The sequence below is a fragment of the Salvelinus fontinalis genome, chromosome 34, assembly GCF_029448725.1.
Source record: "Salvelinus fontinalis isolate EN_2023a chromosome 34, ASM2944872v1, whole genome shotgun sequence".
NCBI lineage: Eukaryota > Metazoa > Chordata > Actinopteri > Salmoniformes > Salmonidae > Salvelinus > Salvelinus fontinalis.
The window spans coordinates 7,993,753-8,009,622 of record NC_074698.1 but is presented as its reverse complement, the minus strand read 5'-3'; the positions used below and the strand labels follow the sequence as shown (position 1 = coordinate 8,009,622).

The window sequence follows — 15,870 nt, the reverse complement described above, 5'->3', positions numbered from 1 at the left end:
ATGTGGGATGTTCCTGTGTGGTGAAACACACATTTCTGATACTATTGGGAAAAGAAGATAGAATGTCCAGGCAGTAAAAACAGCCTGCTGCCAATCAGAGCTGGTTGTTTGCGACAGCGAGGGACACAGCTGGGGACACACCCAATCAAAGGCCCCCGCTGGTAACGTGGCTCCACCCCAGACTGACAGCAGCCCAATTAAAACGGGCCCGTCTGCTGCCGACAGCACCCAGACAGACCGTCGGTCTCAAAGCAGCTCAGACACACACACACACACACACACACGCAGAGACCATTAACCATACTGCCCAAAACAACTATCAAAACACAAGCCAATTAAATCAATAAAGACACAAAACACTGGTCTAACATTTTACATCTAGACTGGGCCATAGAAACGGAGACAAATGACAGAATATCTAAGCATAGAATCATAACATCTAATGAGGTCACTACATCCCTGTTGTCCCTGTAGCCCTCCACCCTGACGACCGTCGCTACTGGGGTGTGCTATGGTATCACCATGGAGATAAGGTACTAACTCAGTATGAGTCAAGGCTGATTATTCGCTGTGCTAGTCACCTCCCCCAGTCCCTTTCCTGATCAACATCCCTCTCCGTAGCTGGGACAGCCAAAGGACTCATAAAATAGTCACGGAAGGAACGGAAACCTTTATCACTGTACAGGTGTGCATCTAGTCAGCAAAAATAACTCATGAGGAAACTGATACAGCATGTACATCTGTGATTTTTCTGCAGATTAACTTAGGTGGAGGCTTATTTGAAAAGATATGTCAAGTCATTATCAGGGTTGGTGTCAAATCCATTTCAATTCCAGAAGTACACTGAAACTCGAATTCTCTGCCATGATTTTCAATGAGGAAAATGTTGAATTGGATTTACTTTCCGAATTGACCCAAACTCTGGTACACAATTACTTGTAAAGCGATTGTATAATATATTATGACTTCCTTGGAACTGCCCTTATCCTTCTAGTTCCTTCTATGTAACAAAATGGACATAGCAGCCTCTGGCTAGCAGTCAGGTGATTGTCCTCACCTCAGGGTAGGCCTCCCTGCCAAAAGGTGGAGGGAACTCCACGTCGCCCCACTTGGCCTTACAGAGGTAGTCCGCCGTGGCATCGATCTTAGCCGCCATGTCCAGCACAAACACGCCATCCTTCGTGACCACTGAGAGAAGGAAACGGAGAGAGAGACACGACGTGGAAGGCAAATGAAGCACGTTAGCCCGGGGCATTGTAGGGTTAAATACAGAAGGAAAAGAACCACATCCTCTTATTGATATTCACTTGGGTTCTTCCACTGTGATTGAGTCAGAGTACTGCTCTCCATCTGTACCTCACTGCTTCCATCCTACCTAAGTGGATTTGTTCTGAGATCAGGTATGGTTGGAAACGGCACGGTTTTATTTAGATAAACACTGACACTGTGTGTTCGTTCGTTTAGTTTCCACAGAAACCTGCTCGTCTCCAGCAGTGCCACTGCGGGGGTGATCTCTAAAATAGAACACAGGGGGAATGAGAGAGGACCATGTACACCCCCAGGGGGCGTCCTAACCTCCCTAGTCCCTACTCACACTGCAGGAGGGGGAGATTGGAGAGGCAGGGGGTGTGGGGGAGACATCAAAGCAGGAGGGGAGGTCTCAGCAGCCCCAGTCCTCTCCCCTCCACAGGAACAGCTGCCACGGGGCATATAACCTTGTACTGACGACCAATTACACCCTGATAAAACACACTGCAGTCATCAAACAGCAGGAACATGAATTATTGAACCAGTTCCCCCCCTCAGAATTAGAATGTTGTAATGAACTTCGGCTCCTCTATACGTTTTCCTACAAGGAGATGTTTTTAGATTCCGTCAGATCTTTATCCCCCCCCCCCTCAAACTTCTTAGTTCTCTGACAAAATGACGAGGCTGTGAGTGTATGTCTGGATGAGGGAGCTGTTCAGGGCATCATGTTCAGGCTGTGGTAGGAGGTTGGTAGGAGTGCTGGTTGTGGTAGGATTGGATGACAGGACCTACCCAGTGGGTTGATCTCAAGGTAGGTGAAGTACAGGTCTTCGTACAGGTTGAACAGTCCAACGATGAAGCTGGCCAGAACCCTGCAGGAAGAAATAACCAGCCAACAAGTTCAACTGTTTTACAGCTACACCTTGACCTTTTAACTTTCCCTAAAACGCAGACAGACCCTTTCTCGTCCTTATTATGTGCAGGGAAATAAATGTGGTTCAGTAGAAGATCTGCCAACTGACTGTTCATTCTAATTCATTTCCCTGAGGGATAACACTTTCCTTTTAAACAGTGAGTCACACCCTTTATATAGCACTAAATCCATAAAAACCAGAGCCAACAATAACAACGAAGAAGTGAGGGAAAGAGGGAGGGGTGGAGGCAGTGTTGGAGGAGGAGCCAGCTCTTTTCCACTGCACCTGCAAATTAGCCGGTGAGCCTCGCTACAATGAAGGAAACATCTAATTTACTCCCGCCTCCTCCTGTCAAAACAGATGGGTGAAGGGCTGTGATGGGGGCAGTATTTATTCCTCTCTCCCTGCCTGTGTCTGTCTGTCAGCTGTGCAGGCAGCTCTGTGGCCTTGTGACCACGTCAGTCCCCTGTCTGTCAGCTGTGCAGGCAGCTCTGTGGCCTTGTGACCACGTCAGTCTCCTGTTTGTCAGGAGGGCTACTCTAGCTGCCAGGAGAACCCTGGACTCAGGGAGTGAGGGGGTCAGGCCCGACACATTGCACCCACAGTGACTAAGCTCATCTCCTACCGACAGATCCTGATGGGGCTAGGCCCACCGCTCCGTTCGTGGATCCAAAGGAGGGAAGAGGGTGAGGGTGGGTGAACAGTGCAGAGCCATCTTCCTCAATGTCAGCCGAGACCGTGGTGAGCCCAGCCAGGCCCTGCCTGCCTTCACAGAGAGCTGTTTCAAGCGAAGGGAGGGGGGAGTTGCGAGGGTCACTGTATCACACCCATCAAAATAAACGTCAGGCTCCAGGAACGTGCTCAGAATAAGGCGAAGGGGGATGAAAGGAGGGGGATGATCGAACAAAGGCGAGCTCGTGGTGGAGGGAGTTTGTCATTTCTCTAATGGAACTCACCTCCCTCCTCCTCTTTCTCCCTCCAGCATTACTGCATTATCACAGAGTACCTCCCCATCGCTTTCCCCTCTCTGTGTTTTGTAGTGAGTGGTGCTGCCATTGCTTGCCAGCCAGCTTTAGTTTTACACAACAACATCAGGTTCTTTCTCTAACCCTCCGCTTCACTACCTCAGAATGAATGAGGTTCTCACCCGTAAATATTAATAAAATTGATCTAGTATCCTGTTATTTTAGCGTGCAAATTCTCTCTCTCTTACAAAGTAGAAATCCATTTTGAAATGAAGGCACCGTCTCGCGCCACTCACGCTTTTTTGTCCGCAGCGACATGGGTCAGGAGCTGTTTCTTCACTGCGTCTTCAGTCAGCTTCTCGTCCACTCCTACCAGAAGCTTGCTGGCCTTAGCGTCCACATCCCCCACGTCTACCCCTCCTTCATGGTGGAACAACAGGTAGTCGCCCTCCCGTGTGGCGTAGACACACACGTAGAACTCCTCTTCCTGAGGGATAGGGAGACAAACAGGTCAGTTATAGACAACCAGAGACGTGTACGTCATAGAAGCCAAAACTATCTTCATCACAGTTTTTGGTTCTGTACTTAAAGTGCTCAATCTTGACAACTTGTCTGCTGACATGCATCACTGTTTGGGATGGCATTAACAGTGGACAAATGAATAAAATACTAAAGTAGCGTTTTTCTTGGGGCGAACTATCCCTTTAAAGCCGCTCCTTGAGATTGGACGTACTGTTTAGCGAAGGTGCAGTATCTCACACAACTCATGAATAAAATGACAGTAAGTTGGAAAACCTGTTCGGCTGCAGTCCTCTGTGAGGTAGCTAGACTAGAGAAATCGCATCACGTAGATAGTTCACCTGCTTGTGGGCTACGAATGGCTCGATGAGGAAGTTCTTCAGGATCCCCTTTGCTTTTCCCACCTGAGAAAACACATACAGCACTTATTTAGAAGCTCACAGACAGACAATTCGTGTTGGGGGAGAAATAGAGAATTGATGGAGCGAAAAGGCAGCATTTCATTTGGCAAAACCATCATTAATTCCCACAGGAGACTACAATGCTATAATGACTATTACTCTGAGCCAGCTGTACCGAATCTGGAGGATCCATCATAATGTAACAATGCAATTTGTTTACAGGTACGCCCTCAGGACTAATAGAGGGAGAGAAGCAGAGAGAGAGGGAGAAAACGAGAGAGGGAGGTATGAAGGAACACACCGCAAGGCCCCAAAGTGAACACAAAGTGGCCACAGAGCAGACACAAACTAAATAATCAGGCCACGGGACAAGAAAGTGTCGTTGAATAAAGCCTGAAAAAAAGGGAGGCCCAAACTGACAGAGGATGACATCCACACAGAGCAGCAGTCTAGTATAGTCCTAGGTGAAATGAGAGCTCATTTAGCTGGCTGTCACACTGCCTGTGTTAAAAGGTCCCCACGCATAAAACAACCAGGGACTGCCCGGGAGAGCAGTCAGCCGAAAGAAGAAGAAAAAAAGGAAAAGGTTGACATTTCTGAGAGATGGAATAAAAAGGGAGGGACGATGAAGGGAGAAAAGAGGCCATCTGATTAAAGACGAGCTGAGGCCAAACTAAACTGAAATCATCTCCATACCGATTCTCTCACTGCTCCCTAGAGAACGAGGGAGGAGACGGCGGAAGAGAGGGGCGAAAAGGTTGGAGGAATATATTGATTAAGAAGCTCAAAAATTTAAAAAAAGAATAATAATAAAGTAGGAAGGTGAAACATGATTGATGTTTTACACAAACTTAAAGTAGTGACCAAAAAAGGGGTCAATTCAACTGATATGATGCATAATAACCACTGACATTTTCACACCCATTCGCCTGGAAACACATGAACTATCCTGGTTACACCCTATCACTGAGGGAAGCCATGGCGTCAAAGACTGGGGGAAATAGCCAGACGAGGAGTCATCTCAACCTCTGGGAATAGTGATTTGGTAAACTGGCGAGAAACAGAGTGATGGGTTGTGAGAGGAGAGCGAGAACAAAAAGTCGAGCTGACAGCCTAAATTGCTAACAGTTACTGAACTCTACCCCACCTCTTCTCTCTAGTCCAGACACAACCCTGTCTCTTTCAGACACACACACTACAGAATGTCATTCACTTACACAAATAACTAACACATACTGTAGCATAATACCCAGTACCGTACCACCCTCTAATCTCAATATCCAGCTACTGCACAAGCACCTTCCTGCACAAGCACCTTCCTACACACACACACAGATTCTGTGTTGTAGATATGTGGTAGTAGAGTAGGGGCCTGAAAGAACACACTTAATGTGTTGTGAAATCTGTTGTGAATGTATTGTACTGTTTTTTAAAATTGTATAACTGCCTTCATTTTGCTGGACCCTAGGAAGAGTAGCTGCTGCTAAGGGCGATCCGTAATAAATACAAACACACTAACTATCCCATATAAAGCTACCCAAAAACACATTTAAGCAATGAAAACGCACAGCATATTGTGAAACATGTCCTATAACTGTAACAAGTTAACCAGATTCTAAATTAACAGCAACAGCTGTTCAAGCCAGTCGAAAGAAAATGATTAATCCAGATAGACGCCATCTTAAAAACGGTGAATTCATGTATTTCTCATTGATGGTCTCCAGCAGCGACTGACGTTTTCATCGAAAATGTCTGGCCAGTGATATACCCAGCAGCCCACAGCTGCCTACCTCTAACGCAAGCACGCACGCACACACACACTCACTCCCTCGCATAGCCCATGGTTTATGAAGCACACAAACATCTAAGTGGCACACAGAGTGACGGACCTACTGTATCGTGCTCGGCTTACACTGAAACCCGTTTACTCACAGGCAGGACTCTCCGTTCTCGGCTGACTGGCTTGATTGACTAGCACCTGACTGAGAGCTCATTAGCAATCTGTGCAGCTCTGGAGGCAGAGTTTAACATGCATCAAAACAAACACACTTAACTTGGACGGGCAGTACGAGTGGGCATGGGAAAGAGGGGATGAAGAGAGAAATAAGAGAAAAGGGAGGGCTGAGTGGAACCAGATGTTCTGCAGGAGAAAGAGTAAACAGTGAGCAGAGTGAAAGAGTTCACTACGGTGCCGACTGAAGAGCGGGAGATGGGTTTCAATGTGCATGACCAGGAATGGGCCTGAACCTAGCTGTAGTCACTGTATTTTGGAGGATCCACTTCAGGATGACTTGGTGTGTGTGTTTTTGTATTATAGATATATATGTGTGTGTGTGGGGGGGGCAATAACCTACCATGGTCTCGCTCATGAGGCGGGTCTTCAGCCACTCTTGGACACCTTTCAGGTCCAGGTTGACACCTACCAATCCCAGCTTCCCCCGACGCTTGATCAGCTGGTCTGGCTTCACTACCAGCCGCTAGAGAACAGACAACACGGTCAAACTGTTAGCATCACAACACCAGGGTAATGGACATAAGTGACTGATTCAGTGATCATCCTTAGACTAGACTACCCATGACAGGATAGCGTAGTTAGCCTCACATTAACACATCGCTAATTTGTTGTTTATGATAACAGGTTATGACATTTGTGTGTGGCACATATGGGCGAGTTCACTTCAGGTACCATTTACACACTTCAAATCCTCAGCATTTGAGGCCCATCTTGATCAGAACTAGATCTGTAGATCAGGAGGTAGGTTTCCGGGTCCTCCCTCAAATCAACGTTTATTGGTAGCGTACACAGATTTGCAGATGTTGTCGCAGGTGCTGCGAAAATGCTTGTGTTTGTAGCTCCAGCAGTGCAGTAACACACACATATTGCAAAAAAGTAAAAATAAATAAATATCAGAACGAGTCTGGAATATTTTATATATAGTGCATTCGGGAAAGTATTCAGACCCCTTGACTTCTTCCACATTTTGTTACAGCCTTATTCTAAAATGTATCAAATAAAAACATTTCCTCAATCAACATACAATATCCCATAATGACAAAGTGAAAACAGGTATTTTGACATTTTTACAAATGTATTCTTTTTTAATTTTTTTAAACACACAAATATCTTTTTTACATTAGTATTCAGACTCTATTCAGACTCTTCGCTCAATTTTGCTCAGGTGCATCCTGTTTCCATTGATCATCCTTGAGATGTTTCTAAAGCTTGATTGGAGTCCATCAGTGGTAAATTCAATTGATTGGACATGATTTGGAAAGGCACACACCTGTCTATATAAACTCAGCAAAAAAAGAAACGTCCTCTCACTGTCAACTGCGTTTATTTTCAGCAAACTTAAAATGTGTAAATATTTGTATGAAAATAACAAGATTCAACAACTGAGACATAAACTGAACAAGTTCCACTGACATGTGACTAACAGAAATGGAATAATGTGTCCCTGAACAAAGGGGGGTTCAAAATCAAAAGTAACAGTCAGTATCTGGTGTGGCCACCAGCTGCATTAAGTACTGCAGTGCATCTCCTCCTCATGGACTGCACCAGATTTGCCAGTTCTTGCTATGAGATGTTACCTCACTCTTTCACCGAGACACCTGCAAGTTCCCAGACATTTCTGGGGGGGAATGGCCCTAGCCCTCACCCTCCGATCCAACAGGTCCAAGACGTGCTCAATGGGATTGAGATCCGGGCTCTTCACTGGCCATGGCAGAACACGTACAATTCTGTCTTGCAGGAAATCACACACAGAACGAGCAGAATAGCTGGTGGCATTGTCATGCATGTCAGGATGAGCCTGCAGGAAGGGTACCACATGAGGGAGGAGGATGTCTTCCCTGTAACGCACAGCGTTGAGATTGCCTGCAATGACAACAAGCTCAGTCCGATGATGCTGTGACACACCGCCCCAGACCATGACGGACCCTCCACCTCCAAATCGATCAGGCTCCAGAGTACAGGCCTCGGTGTAACACTCATTCCTTCGACGATAAACGCAAATCCGACCATCACCTCTGGTGAGACAAAACCGTGACTCGTCAGTGAAGAGCACTTTTTGCCTGTCCTGTCTGGTCCAGCGGAGTCAAAAGTCATGTAGTAACCAAAAAACAAATCAAAATCTATTTGAGATTCTTCAAATTAGCCAAGAGTGTGCAAAGCTGTCATCAAGGCAAAGGGTGGCTACTTTGAAGAATCTCAAATATAAAATATATTTAGATTAACACTTTTTTGCTTACTACATGATTCCATATGTGTTATTTCACAGTTTTGATGTCTTCACTATTATTCTACCATGTAGAAAATAGTCAAATTAAAGAAAAACCCTGGAACAAATAGGTGTGTCCAAACTTTTGACTGGCACTGTATATATTTTTATTTAACCAGGCAAGTCCGTTAAGAACAAATTCTTATTTACAATGACGGCCTACCCTGGCCAAACCCTAACCCGGACAACGTTGGGCCAATTGTGCGCCACCCTATGGGACTCCCAATCACAGCCGGTTGTGATGCCTCTAGCACTGAGATGTGGTGCCTTAGACCGCTGCGCCACCCGGGAGCCCACTATATAGATAGTATATGAATAGAAAAGGTGTGTACAGTAGTAGTTATAGGGGATGAGCCTTGACTAGAAAACAGTATATACATATATTGTGGGTAAAACAGTATGTAAACATTATTGAAGTGACCAGTGTTCAATCAATCTATGTACATAGGGCAGGAGTCACTAAGGTGCAGGGTAGAGTACCGGGTGGTAACCGGCTAGTAACAGTGACTATGGTAGTGGTGACTGTTCAACACTGTTGGCCTGGAGATAGAAGCTGTTTATCATCAGTCTCTCAGTCCCTCCTTCCATTCCTCCGTCCTCCCCCCTCCCCCTGGCTGCTACCTCTCTTGGGTCAATCAGAGATCGAGAGAGAAGTGACCTATGAGACTTGAGCCATTATCCTCTGGAGTGCTGCCAGTAAAACCGGGCAGAGAGGGCCCAGGGTGAACGGTAATGTAATTTCCTAATCAATCCTGTCACATCGGTTCATGTGTATCGGGGCCTACACCTGCCCTCCTCTATCCTCCTCCTCGATCCTTCTCCTCATCCTCCTCCACCCTTCCATACCTCACTGCATCCGACTTGATGAAGCACCAAAACAGCCTCCCAGCTGAGTGAGACAGGCAGACTGCCCGGGAGACAGGAGGAGAGAGAGAGATATATTTTACCCTGGGAGATGAGTCATCCTGTAATTCTATTAGACCCCTCTTTCTCCCAGACTCCTCCTCCTCCATCCTCCATCTCTGAGGTAATTCTGATTGCTCTTAAAGAGAGTGTCTCCTCCCATTGTGGATGTCACTTTTTATTCCTCCTGATACATTCCCATGACGATGCGGATATTCATTCTCCTCTACAGTGACTTCACGTTTTACAGCCAGAAGAGTGGCTGGAATGAAGATGGGCCTGCTAGCCAGGACGTTAGGGTCCTAACGAGAGCCAGGAGACCACTCTACTCTTCCATTAGCCTAAGTGATTGTGTCCGCAAAAAAATAAATAAAAAAATGGAGCATTTCACACAGGCGGCAGTCAGGAAAGGTGGCTGCTGTGATAGTCATGGAGACAGATTTATGACTATAAATGTGGCCAAACTGAATCTACTGACTGCAATGTAATATAATCCTTGTTTTCAGCAAACATTTAACCTTGCGTGGGTCAGTCATCCTTATGAAGAAATAGTTGACGTCTGAAAAGACAGTCGTGCCATTGACCATTGGTGATTGAATGACATAAGAGCTGCTGTTAAGACCTAGGTACTAGGTCGGTATTTGGTTCTAAAAATGGGCCTTCGATGGATCAGTTATTCCTTACCTCAGTGAGCAGCCAGGGGTGGTCCTGTGCCAGCCGGTCAAAGTCGGTCTCAGTCGTCACGTTGGCATAGCGGAACCTGTTCTGGACAGCTGCAGATGTACAGATGTACTTATAGAGGAACTCCTTCCCCGTCTGCTCCGAGATGGCTTTGGCCGACATGGTAGATCAGAGAACAGTGGTCTGAGAGGAGAGAGAGAGAGAGAGACAGGTCAAAAGCGAGAGAGAGAGAGAGAGATTAGGTAAACCCGATTATAACCACAAGTGCATACCAGTACAGGGTGACTAGCTTAAGTATAAGATATTCTAGTTATGTTCCCAAATATGACACATCAGAGAGGACAGGCCTACCTTTAACAACAGCAGCCTCTTACATGATAATTATGGTATATAGTGAGCTATTCATTTACACACAAACTGCAGATCAGAGGCCTCTATCTATGTTGTAGGATCTGCCCCGTCATCTCTCCAGTACGCGATCCTTTATTGGCCCGGCAAAAAAAAAAAAAAACCTTATCCATGCAGGCAGTGATGCTGAGGCTAAGTTGATTAGCCCAGGTCTAGGATCGGCACTCTAATGGAGTAACGAGCCCTCATCTGGCTGCCACTCAAACAAAATCAGGTGAACCCTGAGACAGGCACACAGCTTTAATCACCAGAGACAGCACAGAGAGGGGGCCTGGAGTTTGTGTAGAGGACAATAACCAGACACACAAAACACCCTCAATCATTCAGACGACTAAACAACCTTTAGAGAGAGGCTGATGCGTTGCCGTCTCAAACACAGAGAAACAATCACCCACACATGTAGACACGCCTTGAACCTACTGCTACTGAATAAAGGGTGTGGTCACTGTTTGTAGAGCTAGGAATAAACCGCTGGTAAAGGACATCACTCCCGAAGGAGAGGACTCTCTACTATGAACTACACATTGTGAGACGTGTCAGTGTCAGACGTGCAGTCTCATACACAAACAAGATAAGCCTGATTGTCAGACTGCTATGATGTCATGGTCGCGTGTATAAACCCTGTAACGGGTGAAGGGTCGTCCTGGTATGACGTAGTGACCCGGAACGCCATACTAGGGATATTCCCAAGAGACTATCAAAGGCAGCTGTCTGTCAGCACACACATATAAAAATCATAAATTAGATATTTGGAGAGGGTTTCGAATGCCTAGTCTACTGGGACCACGTCAGTCAACCTAGAAAGGCCTTTAAATCACTCACTATGTTGGGATTTGAAAATTAAATGTTCATTAATCATGAAGACATGATTCTGGTCATTATACAGCAGAATGTGGTACTTGGATGTCCAGACTCACAGTACCAAACGGGACCAACCCCCATCCTCCACCACACCCCCTGCCCCCTCATTATCCCCCACCCCCCCCCCCCCCCCCCCTCACTTTCCTTCCGCCAGCACAACGTGGCAATTATTTTGTTATTGATCTGGCCTTGGTTTCCTGCTACACTCACAAGGCAGAGCTTTATCATTGCTTTTACCACAGACCAGATGGATATCAAAGATGAGAAATGTGTCCTATTACTGTGCTGATACAAACCCACTCAGTCACTAGTCTCCGTAATATTACTACTAAGAAATTGACAATAAAACAACAAAGTTGCTCTTCAGTAGTCTTGCACTGATGGACCACCCAGTCAACTTGCTCTCTGTGTCCTTCATCAGATAAAGAGCCCTGTGGCCTCCCGAGTGGCGCAGTGGTCTAATGCACTGCATCCCAGTGTTGCGGCGTCACTACAGCCTGGGGTCCGGTCCCAAGTGGGCGTTAAGAAGCGTAGCTTTGCGGGGCATGTTTCGCCTCTCCAGAGCCCGTTGGGGAGTTGGAGCAATGAGACAAGATCGTATTTGGATGTCACGAAAAAGAGGGTAAAATGCAATTAAATTCAGATAAAGAGCCCTGGTATCTACCAGAGAAGGCTTTGCTCTGGGTTGCTGCCCTGCTAGCCCTTGATTAGATAAATGAATGGAGGTGGTGTTGGAGCATCTTCAGTATTGATCACTCTTCTCTTCTTCCTGAGTCACTATAGCTCTGGTCCCAGGCCAATATGAACACTGGATGGGAGGAGAGACCGACTCACTACAGTAGATCTGTCTACTTCCTCTCTGCTAGCGGCTTGTCAGCGCTATGAAATATCACCCCTCCTCGCCAACATAAATGATCCAGCACGGATAACATTGATCAAGAGCGGTTGAAGCGCAACGCTTGTAGACTGCTAGATGAAGGCACACACACACCAGAAAATATGCATATCACACACACTTATCAAAACCACTGACACCTACAGCAGAAACAAAGGCTTCTTCTCATCAGAAAATCTGATCAATTCTGTTTCGGTGAAAAGCACTGTCTTTCACAGCACTGAAGTCAGAATGCAATTAACCTTAACCTGGCCAGGTCCCCTACACCTCCAGATTGCCTTCCCTTATACGACAACAACACCAAAACATCTGCACCTGGGTCTGACAGGTAGAAATTACAAAAACACTTCAGCGCTTCAAAAATTAAAAGAAGCATCTGTCTGCCTGCTAGAGAAGATATCCGTCGGGACTAATGAACTTGGGGAAAGCAAGGAAGTGCTTTCAAAAAAGCAAGAGCTGTGTTTTGAGAGTGGACTAATAATGCACGATGTGTCAATTAAAATTCTCTATGAATTTGATTCCAAGTTTATTAAAATGCATGATCACTTGAATATTGACTTGAAAAGAAAACCTCAGGCAAAGGGAGCTGAACTAAATGACTATCGCCCCGTAACACTCACTTCTGTCACCATGAAGTGCTTTGAGAGAATAATCAAGGATCATATCACCTCCACCTTACCGGTCACCCTAGACCCACTTCAATTTGCGTACCGCCCCAATAGGTCCACAGACGATGCAATCGCCATCACACTGCACACTGACCTGTCTCACCTGGACAAGAGGAATACCTATGTAAGAATGCTGTTCATTGACTACAGCTCAGCATTCAACACCATAATAGCCTCCAAGCTCATCATTAAGCTTGAGGCCCTGGGTCTGAACCCTGCCCTGTGAAATTGGGTCCTGGACTTCCTGACGGGTGGCCCCCAGGTGGTGAAGGTAGGAAAGAACATCGCCACGTCGCTGATCCTCAACACTGGGGCCCCACAAGGGTGCGTGCTCAGCCACCTCTTGTACTCCCTGTTCCCCCATGACTGCGTGGCCATGCACGCCTCCAACTCAATCATCAAGTTTGCAGACGACACAACAGTAGTAGGCTTGATTCCCTCAACGACGAGACAGCCTACAGAGAGGAGGTGAGGGCTCTCGGAGTGTGGTGTCAGGAAAACAACCTCTCACTCAACGTCAACAAAACAAAGGAGATGATCGTGGACTTCAGGAAACAGCAGAGGGAGCACCTCCCCTATCCACATCGACGGGACAGTAGTGGAGAAGGTGGAAAGTTTTAAGTTCCTCGGCGTACACATCACGGACAAACTGAAATGGTCCACCCACACAGACAGTGTGGTGAAGAAGGCACCACAGTGCCTCTTCAACCTCAGGAGGCTGAAGAAATTTGGCTTGTCACCTAAAACTCTTAAACTTTTACAGATGCACAATTGAGATCATCCTGTCGGGCTACATCACCGCCTGGTAAGGCAACTACACCGCCCATAACCGCAGGGCTGTCCAGAGGGTGGTGCGGTCTGCACAACGCATCACCGGTGGGCAAACTACCTGCCCTCCAGGACACCTACACCACCCGATGTCACAGGAAGGCCAAAAAGATCATCAAGGACAACAACCACCCGAGCCACTGCCTGTTCACCCTGCTATCATCCAGAAGGCGAGGTCAGTACAGGTGCGTCAAAGCTGGGACCGAGAGACTGAAAAACAGCTTCTATCTCAAGGCCATCAGACTGTTAAACAGCCATCACTAACACAGAGAGGCTGCTGCCAACATACAGACTTGAAATCATTGGCCACTTTAATAATGTTTACATATCTTGCATTACTCATCTCATATGTAAATACTGTATTTTATACCATCTATTGCATCTTGCCGATGCCGCTCGGTCATTGCGCTTCCATATATTTATATGTATATATTCCATCCCTTTACTTAGATTTGTGTGTATTAGGTAGTTCGTGTGGAATTGTTAGACTATTTGTTAGATATTGCTGCACTGTCAGAACTAGAAGCAGAAGCATTTCACTACACTAACAATAACATCTGCTAACCATATGCATGTGACCAATCAAATTTGATTTAGTCAAAGACATGCCATGCCAAAGACATGACTTGCCTAGTTAAATGAAGGTTAAATATAAATTATTCATTCATTATGATTTCCATTGTAACAGAATGAAATAGGTGTAAATGATTAAATGGCAATAAATAACTACATTAAGGGTAATAAGGACATTTTCGAAAACAAATAAACATGCCACGGTCCATGAGTCGACACATTTTAAAAGAAACTATAGTAAACTAAGCCGTGGCCACAATAACACTTTTCATAATGTCTTCATTCTTTATGAAGCCAAGACTGCTACTGTTGATTGACCAGTTCAACTCGTTCTCTCTCTCTTTCCCTTACTCTCACACACACACACACACACACACACACACACACACACACACACACACACACACACACACACACACACACACACACACACACACACACACACACACACACACACACACACACACACACTTTATTTGTGTCAGCTTTTTAGTTTTATTTACTGCGCATGTTACACTACTTTATGTAACTTTCAAGTCAGCTTTCAATTACTCTTTGCAATCTGTAAACATCCAAATAAATCTAGATATAGATTTATCTCACCTTTATATCTTGAGAGTTGTGGAAAAGATCTCCCAGGTCTCCCAGGAGAAGATTTGGATCGTTTCGGCTTGTGAAACGATATGAGCCGGCAATAATTCTGCTAACTGCTCCTTCTATCTGTCGTTAGGCTGTCGGCGTGGACCACTGATTTTTACTTCTGGGTTCTCAGTTTTCTTCCCTCTTCCTATCTGACGATAGACTTGGCTGATATCCCTGCTCTCTGATTGGGTCACACCACCCCGTGGCTGTTGCTTCATAACGCTCACGCCCACCTGTCGTTGAAAGAAACGACTACACTGTTCAACTGTAGGACACTGATTGGCTGGCATTGTCTGTTAGGTACTGTAGCCAATCAGAATAGAATAACACGATCATGTATAAAAGACAGTAAAATTGTCTCCCTTTTTCAATTAGAATAAACGTTTATAATCTGAGTACATTCTGGCACCAGTGAACTGATGTACATCTACATTAAGGCTATTTATATTTTCCCGTTGCTCTTGGCCTTGACCATATATAGATAAATACATAAATATGTAGCCAATGATTCACCAAAGGCATTTTCATTCAGCAGCCTTCAAGTAAATTGTACAAACTGCAGTAGTGTGCATTTTTATACCCCTGGTATTTTTATTTGTGTGAATCCCAAACTATTTGCTTCTGAGTTTGATTAATCAGGATACCATTTTGTTTGTTTATTTTGTTCGAGTAATATCGGAAAGGGGTGAGGTGCCTTATGCACCTCGGAGTTTTTTGGAGCTCTGTGGAATCTGACATCCTTGAGACGTCCAATGATGCATTTAAACCGAACCATGGATTGCTGATGCTATGTCTTTGGCCATTGAGAGGCGTTGAAGCCACCGGTCGGTCATATTGGCACTCCCCGGTAGGAGCAGTCCTCCATAGGAATACATTGAATTATTTTTCAATTAAGTGTTTTAAAGGAAGAGAATAGAATGTATTTAAGTATATGTTTTAGTTGTAGTGGGGACAGTAACATTAGTCATTAAAAAAAAAATACTTTAAGGAAATGTTTATATATATATTTTGTATGTTTAGCTCACATAATATCATTTAAAAGTATGCATTAAGGTGTCTTTAATAGAATAAATGTGGCAAAACG

General features: G+C 45.4%; 1 protein-coding gene across 2 annotated transcripts in view; it reads right to left on the bottom strand.

Moving 5' to 3' along the window:
• LOC129832984 (ATP-citrate synthase) overlaps positions 1-14,930 on the bottom strand; it is a 29,818-nt gene extending 14,888 nt beyond the window's left edge. The window contains exons 1-7 of one of the 2 annotated variants that reach the window (XM_055897172.1): positions 14,748-14,930; positions 9,915-10,094; positions 6,402-6,524; positions 3,988-4,050; positions 3,424-3,614; positions 2,041-2,120; positions 1,058-1,188 (exon numbers count right to left, since the gene is read on the bottom strand). In XM_055897172.1, the coding sequence (XP_055753147.1) occupies positions 1,058-1,188; positions 2,041-2,120; positions 3,424-3,614; positions 3,988-4,050; positions 6,402-6,524; positions 9,915-10,073 (747 nt within the window). In that variant the 5' untranslated portion in view covers positions 10,074-10,094; positions 14,748-14,930. The remainder of the gene's footprint in view (positions 1-1,057; positions 1,189-2,040; positions 2,121-3,423; positions 3,615-3,987; positions 4,051-6,401; positions 6,525-9,914; positions 10,095-14,747) is intronic. The other variant, XM_055897173.1, reaches the window with a different exon arrangement.
• Positions 14,931-15,870: the final 940 nt, after the last annotated feature.